Below are 9,004 nucleotides of genomic sequence, written 5' to 3' on the forward strand. Positions count from 1 at the left end.
TGTCTAGTGGAGTCTTTGTGAGGTGTTTCTATTGTGTGGGTTGTACTGAATTCTTTAATTTTAATACATCCCCCTTCTTCTTTACTCAAAAAAGATAAATAAAAAAAAATCCTTACTATTTTCTTACCCCACAGTCCGTTGTGAGGTTGGCAATGGACAAATCTGCTCATTTCCGATCCAAATGTCTTTAACTCTTTCCATCATGATTTTTTAAAGCGTAAGCTTCACGCTTTGGAGCGTACGCTTCGCTTCAAATTTCAGCATTTCGTTCCAAAGCGGTCATGTGAAGCGCATCTTTCATGAAGCGTACGTTTCACGCTTTACGCTTCGCTTCAAATTTCAGCATTTCGCTCCGAAGCGGTCATGTGAAGCGCATCTTTCATGAAGCTTTAAAAATTTCTCATAATTTTTAAAGCTTTGAAAAGAAAAATATGAATGTTTTAAGGGGGAATTGAACACCCCACCTCCCACTCGTCTGGAGTAGGTTGAACTGGTGTACACACGCTTTATTTTTGAAAAAAATTAGACTTATATAAAATTTATATAGATATTATCTTCCAAATAAATTTATAATTATTAGTTACGACTAATTTATTTATAAGAAAACATCCGCTTCAAACATCAACCAGAAAACGACGCTTCACGCTTCGACTACGCATCATTTCCTAAAATGAAAAACGCTTCACGCTCTGCTTCACGTTTTCAATACCTTGCTTTCCATTATCCATGACAACGAGTAAGACCCGCCTTAGTATAAGATATACTCCCTCCGTTCTTTTTTAATAGGCCAGTTTCTATAAATAAAAGTTTCAAAAAAATAGGCCAGTTTCCTAATTGGGAAAGTAAAATGTTATTTTAATTTTTTGGGACCACTTTTCTGTTAACTTCTTTTGATGACAAGTGTCATGTGGACCACTTCACTTTACTTCTTTTACTAACAAGTGTCATGGGGACCATTTCACTTCACTTCTTTTATTGACAAGTGTCATGAGGACCACTTTCAATGATTAGTTCTCTTAATTTCTTTAAATTTCCCTAAAAACAAAACTGACCTATTAAAAAACAACGGAGGTAGTATTTATCTAGTTGGGATTTTGTTGTTGGATCTAACTTCCAAATTTACTCCAAAACAGAAATCTCTACGTGTCAGAATCTAGTTAAGTATCATCAGAGCTTGCCTTGTACCAGATTTTTTCTTCCTGATGTTCACTGTTGTTCGAGTCTTTGACTCAAAACTAGTCCAACACACTTCAAAACAAAACAAAACAAAACGAGAAAAACAAATTAAACCCTTTTTTTAATTGTTTTTTCACCATCTTTTCTCTCTCTCTAGATCTGCTCTTGCATTTTCTTGTCTTCACTTTTCATATTTTTCAAGATCTTACTTACATACACTTCACACTCAAAGGGTAAAACCAAAACTAAAACCCTTTCCTCCACATTTCATGGATCTGTAAACACCCTGCTACATTTCCCGCCTAGGGTTTTCACTTATTCATGATCATCCCATACATACATTAACACTACACTTTCATGATGCACTCTTGTAGTTCAGAACCAGAAGAAGAATTTGAGAAACATTATACCAACAAACTCACCTATTTTAGGCTACGTTTCTGATGATGAGTCTGTATGTACTACTAACATACAAACAAAGAAGATGCGGATTTTGATGCTGCTTCTTCTTCCTTTGCTCAATTTTGTTTCTTCTACTCATGGTAGGTGCTTAACCAGATTTGTTTTTTTTTTTTTTTGGGAGTAATTTGTGCTATTTTTAGTTGTGGGTTTTGTCTTAATTTGTGTTTACTGTCTGAGTTTTGAGAAATTTAGGGGTTTTCTTTAGCTCATCAAACTGGCAATTTAATGCTTGTTTGTAGCTCATCAATCAGCAAGTTAGGTATTTCCTGGTACCCGGTGGAGACGAATTAGTGTTCGGTTAGTTAGGAAACTGAAATATTTTACGATGTCATAATACCAACATCATTTCTATTGCCTGATCTTGCATTCTTGAAAAACTACTAAAGAAGTATGTAGTGTACCACTCTAAGCTTCCAAATGTTGTTTACTTAGACCAGCACTAGGCAACTGAGCGTATATATAAAAAAAACGGAATTCTGTTTTTATTCATATAAGTTGAGAAGGGGGGACTGTATTCACATGAATTTTCTATCTTAATTTCTGATACCATATGATACAAATAATTTTTTACTCATCAGAAAGATGAATACAACTGAGATGCACTTTTAGTTACTAACATGTGTAGCTTCATCTGGGCTTGTTTTTCATTTTTACTTGAAATAAACGATAAGCGTCATTCTGTTTTCTTTTTCAGGTTATACATGGTTGCATCTAAACTTGTCCCCTTCAGTTGTGCCAAATCTGCATTTATCTTTTGGAAAATTTTCACTGGTTCATGGTGAGAATGCTCACTGGTGTTTAGTTTTCGAGTAGTTTCTTCGTAGATGTATGTTATGAATAGTGAGGGTTATTGTGCTTTTGTGGAAGTTGGTCCAGCGTTTTCGGTGTTTCTTTACTCTTTGCTATTCTTATAGTTATATTATTTTATCACACAAACAGAATATTCATCTAATAACTTGGGTTTAATCTCATCCCTCCGAGCTCGTCATTCTCTGCATCCACCTGCAGTAGCATCGTCTATCCCAGGTATTGTTTTCTGCTCACACATTTTCCTATGTGTAACATCCTCATGGGCGACATGTAATGTTGTATGACTTATAAAACGTGTGCAGCAAGATCAAAGCAAAGAGGTTCAAGATCTTCTCCATCAAGACCAATAGAGCCAGGGACCAGTAAGCCGTCATTGGGTCCATCAACTGCACCTGCTCCTTCTCCAACACATTTAGGTGCTTTTGCCTTTTTAATTTCAACTTTATTATGACATCTTTTGGTTTTCGAAGTTGATATATTTTGTGATTTGTTCTCCAGGCCCTGTTAGTGCTCCAGCCCGTAGCCCCTTGCCCCGACGTCATGGTCATCATAAAAGGAAACATCATGTAGTCTCACCAGGCCCCTCCACTCCATCAGGTAGTCTAAGATTGACCTTTCAACACTATAAAAGTCGTTAAATATCCTGTTTTTTCCTCTAGTCTCTTTGGTATGTGGATTATATTATATATGTGTCACTATTTCAGTTTAGACATTCTGCTACGGTTTCTGATGTTAGGATTTTGGCAGGTTGTGATCAGGTCACTTGTTCTAAACCGCTTACTACTACTCCCATTGGATCACCTTGTGGCTGTGTGTTTCCTATGCAAGTTGAGCTTCATGCAGGAGTATCTCTGTATCAGTTCTTTCCTCGAGTTGGGGAGCTAGAGGTAGAGGTTGCAGCTGGCACATATTTAAAACAAAGTCAAGTGAGGATTATGGGTGCGAGTTCTGATACTCAAGATCAGGAGAGGACAGTAATAGACATTGATCTGGTTCCATTGGGAGAGAAATTTGATAACACTACTGCCTTACTGATTTCCGATAGGATTTGGCAGAAGAAGCTGGCAATTAATATGACACTCTTTGGTGATTATGAAGTCGTATATGTCAATTATCCAGGTAATAAACCTTAGTTTTTCAGGTGTGCTTCTGTTGTATATTAATGATTTTGTAGAGTCTAAAAGTGTCATTATCAGGGTTACCTTCGTCACCGCAATCCAGAGGTTCAACGAGCAGTGGTCCTACTGGAAGTATTGGAGGCGATGAACAGCCTATAGTTGCCAGGCCTACCAGCAAAAATCAAAAGATGAATGCTAGAACAGTTGCTGTGATCGCTTTATCAGCATTTGTACTTTTCTTGGTATGCTTTGGTGGAGTTATCATCCTCCTCAAGTGTAAGAAGCATGGAAGACCAACTGCTGTTGGTCCCACATTTACACCGTCCATTGCTAAGAGATCTGGTAATTTGTTTTCCTTTTCCTTATTTCCAATGGCCTATAAACTCATTTAACAAAAAAGAAATGACTTTCTACAGTGTCACTTGAGCTAGGCTTTGTTTGCATAACTAGTTATTATGGACAGTATTCACGCAGCCGTGCGGCAAGCACATAGCGAACTACTCTTTCGCCTTTTACTAAAAAAAGTTATTATGGACAGTTTGCTTGTAGTATTATTGCCAGGGTAGGTATCAAATTCTTAATTGTCACTTGTAGATTGTTAAAATCTAACACTGAAGATGCATGTCATTCATAGATTTTTTATTTTATTTTATTATTTTTTAAATAAATAAAATAGATCATGCCAATTATACTGACTGACTCACCCATGACCTTCTCCTATGCTTTTGATAGGAAACCAAATTAAAATGATATAGGTGATGTATTCACAGGTATGATCAGGTCCATCAGATCAGTTAGCATGACAAGCTCAACATCAATGTCGCTTGTTTCTGCTATGGCTACTTGTGTTCTCTCAGTGAAGGCATTTTCACTACTTGAGCTTGAGAAGGCTACAGATAAATTCAGTTCTAAGAGGGTTTTGGGTGAGGGAGGATTTGGTCGAGTTTACCATGGGATCATGGAGGATGAAACTGAGGTTGCTGTCAAGATGCTTACAAGGGAGGACCAAAGTGGAGATCGTGAGTTCATTGCGGAAGTTGAGATGCTAAGCAGATTGCATCACCGTAACCTAGTAAAGCTCTTCGGTATATGTATTGAGGAACAGCAACGCTGCTTGGTATATGAGCTTGTTCACAACGGAAGTGTTGAGTCCCACTTGCACGGTAATACTTGTTCTAAAAATGATCCACAAAGCACTTCATTGGGTTCTTGTAAATAACAAGCATGCTTGTCTCGCAGGCGTGGATAGGAGCAAGGGGTCTCTTGACTGGGATGCTCGGATGAAGATTGCCCTAGGTTCAGCAAGGGGATTAGCATATCTGCACGAGGATTCTAATCCTCGTGTCATTCACAGGGATTTTAAGGCCAGTAATGTTCTACTAGAAGATGATTTTACCCCTAAGGTTTCAGATTTTGGCCTTGCAAGGGAAGCAACAGAAGGTAGCCATCATGTTTCAACTCGAGTTATGGGCACTTTTGGGTGAGTTACTGTTTCACTTCCATAAAAGAAAAATAGTTAAAATGTGGGTCAGCATCGTTGTTTTGGTGCAATTTGGGACATCAGAACTCCCATTCTGTTTCCATTTTAACAATGGTGGAAATGTCATCTTGCAGGTATGTTGCTCCTGAATATGCAATGACAGGACATTTATTAGTCAAGAGTGATGTGTACAGTTATGGAGTTGTTCTTCTGGAGCTTCTTTCAGGAAGACAACCTGTAGACATGTCCCAATCCCCGGGACAAGAGAATCTTGTAACTTGGGCACGACCACTACTTACAACTAGAGAAGGGCTTGAGCAGTTAGTTGACCCTGCACTAGAAGGAAATTATAACTTCGATAATATGGCACGAGTTGCAGCCATTGCTTCAATGTGTGTCCACTCTGAGGTGACTCAGAGACCCTTCATGGGTGAAGTTGTGCAGGCATTGAAACTCATATACAACGATATTGATGAAACATGTGGAGACATTTGTAGTCGAAAGGATTCTTCATCTGGTCTTGACTGTGATTATAAAGGTGATCTTGGTCGTTCTAATAGGAGTTGGTGGAATACTGGCGGGTTCACTCCACGTTTAACTTATGGGTATGCATCTTCTTTCATCACAATGGATTATAGTTCAGGTCCACTTGATGAAATGGACAACAGACCGCATTCGATATCAAGTGTGGTAGGAGAAGGAAGATCTTTACCGATTAAGCACACAAATAGATCAGGTCCGCTGAGAACAGTCCGGAAACCGGCATTTTACCGACTAAGAGGAAGTATGAGCGAGCATGGAGGGCAACCTTCACGCCTTAGATGGACAGATGGGTTTTTGGTATAAGAATTATTCTGTTGACACATTTTTTTCGAAAAAGAAATGAAATGTACAGTTCCAGAAAAAAAGATGGGAGTTTCATTCAATGTATCATGATGTGTTGCTTTGGGTTCCCTAGTGTTTCATGTTGATGTAAAAGAAGAAAGAGGGAAAGACATGGCTTCTAAATATATTTTTTGGAATACTTGGCTCATTTTACTACTAAATATTATGCAGGAAATCTAATATAAATTACCCACTCTATGCTGTTAATATTTGGTGGGATGGCTTTCTCTAGACTCCAGTACACCAATGCTTGAGTTGCAGTGAGCTCAAGCATTGGTGGAAGCAGCAGAAGTTCATGGAATTAGAGACGTGTTAAAGAGTTGCGAAGGGAAGGAAGTTGGACCATATCATTATTGAAGCCGATGCCGCAGTTGTTATTGAGAAGATTGACAAGACGCTCTTCTTGGGGATCTATGAACTCATTGTCTGTTACTAATCTCCAGTTGTCGGTCGTTAACTTTTAAAGCTCTTAATCGAATATGTAATAGTGCTGCCCACGAACTAGCTCAATGGGTCAAGGAAAATGCTTGCCGTATGGCTTGAAAATGCTTGCCGTATGGCTTGGGTTGTTCCATCAGTGTCGCTTCTTCCCACTCTGTGCAATGATTGTGCAATGATTACAAGGAGGGAAGAACTGATAACTTGTAGTTTTGTTGTGTCTTGTTTGCTTATATAAAAAAAAAAGAAGAGCTGCAGTGAGCTTCATTTAAGTCCCACTAATTAAACGAATGATCGATTTTTCCTCCCGATCCAGAATCCCGACTCTAATAAACGGTGGGCCCCACTTTAACCCATTGATGATCACAATGCACAGAACGTTATAGGAGCTGTCCATTTCCCTCTCGGGAGATTATGCGGGATGAAAATTCGTCGATATTGGCTTAACTGGTTGCTTACGCGGCCAAAGACACAATTGGTATGTCGGAAAACTTTCAAGAGATCGTGCAACTTTCCCGGGGAAGTAGTGCAGAGGTGGTAGAAGGCCAGAAATTTGGAGCCAGTTTCATCTTGTTTCACATGAATGAAAATAAGTTGGACAGTTGTTTTCCTTTTTTTGGTACACAACCCAAGAAATAGAAGAAAATAAATGTTAGCTACGTCCAGAAAACTAGCAATAAAGTTAACTCGCCAGATTGTGATATACTAAAAACTAATCGAGAATAGTTAATAAATTAAAATTTGGATTATTTGGAAGTAAAACCCAAATCCTCTTAGCTATAGATCCTTCATAATGGCAAAATTGTCCCTAATTAATTTTCGTAGCACTAATTCAATGTACATTTAAATCAGTTAGATCTTTTTTTGCCTACCTCGAAATCTACAATCCACTGGTTCGTCCGTTGAATCGATCGTTGCTAATATAGATTAACTTTCCCGTGAAGTCTGAATCATATTTCCTAATCAACTCCACTACCAACAGACTCTACACGATCCATCCCCTCGTCAAACGATCTCCTAATCACTAATTTGTTCCTCAAATCATCACCGAAAAGAGGAACAGAAAGATGCAGAGAGAAAAGAAGAAAGAAGAAAAAACGAAAAAGAAGAAGAAGATAAGTGATTTTCTTCTCTGATTTGGTTTTGGATAAAACCAAAGAAAAATCCTGATACACCCAGAAGAAAAGATAAGACACCTAGAAGATAAGAGTGAGTTTGTGATAAAGGCGCCTTGAGAAGATGTCTCGGCTGCCTTGATAACATTTGTTGTCAAATGACCATTCCCCCTTTACACCAATTCGATGTTTTCTTCTTCGTCCAATGTCCGAATGACGCGTTCGAGTAGTCCATTTCGTGTAACTTTTCGAGATATATTCAATGGTACTATTTTCGTATCTAAATTATTGAATGATTAGTTTATATTAATTAACGTTCGTGCTAAACTAATTGAGTCATTAGCGGCTTAAATCGTCTCTTGACTGGTCTAATAGCCCTGACGAGCTTGAGGGTCTTACATTCTACAAACCTTACAAGAATTTTCAGCCGCGAAAATTAAACCGATCTACTTCTCAATGTAAGTACAACTCATACTACAAACACGCAAAATCCAACTCATTTCAAATGAGTTCGAAACAAAAAGAAATGACATACAAACCTATATGTCTTTTTACAACTAAGCATTAAAATTTGTAGATCTAGGTTCAACTTTGCTGATTTAAATTCTCACAAATAAGGAAGTATAAGTTCCTCACACTGATTTTATATTCAATAAATTAATGGTTCTAGGTATATTTAAGGATACTCAATATGCCTCTCTACAATTAATAGTTAAAATTTGTAGCTCAGGGTTCAATTGACTAATTTCCATTATAATGGATTATTGATTCTAAGTACATTAGCAGATACTCTATAATAAAATATCTATATGAATATGGAATCTATTAGAATTATTAATCTCACTATTTCTCTGGTTTTAGATTAACTACATATTCATAATTCTAAACTAATTATTCTCTAATTCTCTATCAGCTTCTAAATCATAATGCAATTGGTTTAACCTACATTTTTTACTTCATTCTATTAACGCATAACAAGAAAATGAATTAATCCATCAAATAAATCTTTTAGTTCTTGATAGCTTTTAGTGATTAAGATTTATCTCACAACCCATCTTAGTTCTAAACTAAACTAATACACTAACTAGCGCTAAATATTATCTATTGTTGCCCATGTAAGATCTAATAGTATGCTCTGATACCAAGTTGTGACGACCAAAATCATAAACATGCTTAGATGATGGGATTACAACCTAATTGAAGAATCAATTCCAAATTGACGATTTTAAGAACCATAATTTCATAATGTGAACTAAAACCAACTTGTAACCAACACTCTGATATCTATAAGTGAAGAACTCTCAAATGATATTGTAAAGACCCTCAAGCTCGTCAACACTATTAGACTAGTCGACCGACGTTTTAGCCGATAATAACTCGATTAGTTTAACACGAACGATAATTAATAGAAAATAATCTAACAACGATTTAGATACGAAATTGGTACTGTCAGATAGAACTCGAAAAGTTATGCGAGATGCACTACTCGAGCGTGTTATTCGGATATCAGATAAAGAAGA

At 37.3% G+C, this 9,004-nt stretch overlaps 1 protein-coding gene across 1 annotated transcript; it reads left to right on the forward strand.

Moving 5' to 3' along the window:
* The first annotated feature begins 1,311 nt into the window (after positions 1-1,311).
* Positions 1,312-6,077, forward strand: LOC113333667 (receptor-like serine/threonine-protein kinase ALE2). Its single transcript, XM_026580091.1, has 10 exons — positions 1,312-1,718; positions 2,333-2,416; positions 2,578-2,664; positions 2,751-2,864; positions 2,947-3,045; positions 3,196-3,567; positions 3,645-3,908; positions 4,337-4,729; positions 4,806-5,046; positions 5,181-6,077. Exons 1-10 carry the CDS (start codon positions 1,661-1,663, stop codon positions 5,890-5,892), a joined length of 2,424 nt encoding a protein of 807 aa, XP_026435876.1. The 5' UTR covers positions 1,312-1,660; the 3' UTR covers positions 5,893-6,077.
* Positions 6,078-9,004: the final 2,927 nt, after the last annotated feature.

This window comes from Papaver somniferum, unplaced genomic scaffold (genome assembly GCF_003573695.1).
Source record: "Papaver somniferum cultivar HN1 unplaced genomic scaffold, ASM357369v1 unplaced-scaffold_133, whole genome shotgun sequence".
In the NCBI taxonomy this organism is placed as follows: Eukaryota; Viridiplantae; Streptophyta; class Magnoliopsida; order Ranunculales; family Papaveraceae; genus Papaver; species Papaver somniferum.

Coding starts and splice junctions, on each gene's coding strand:
- LOC113333667 (XM_026580091.1), top strand. CDS start 1,661: ATGCGGATTTTGATGCTGCTTCTTCTTCCTTTGCTCAATTTTGTTTCT. Junction 2,665..2,750: donor AGTAGCATCGTCTATCCCAG/GTATTGTTTTCT, acceptor AAACGTGTGCAG/CAAGATCAAAGCAAAGAGGT. Junction 3,568..3,644: donor CGTATATGTCAATTATCCAG/GTAATAAACCTT, acceptor TGTCATTATCAG/GGTTACCTTCGTCACCGCAA.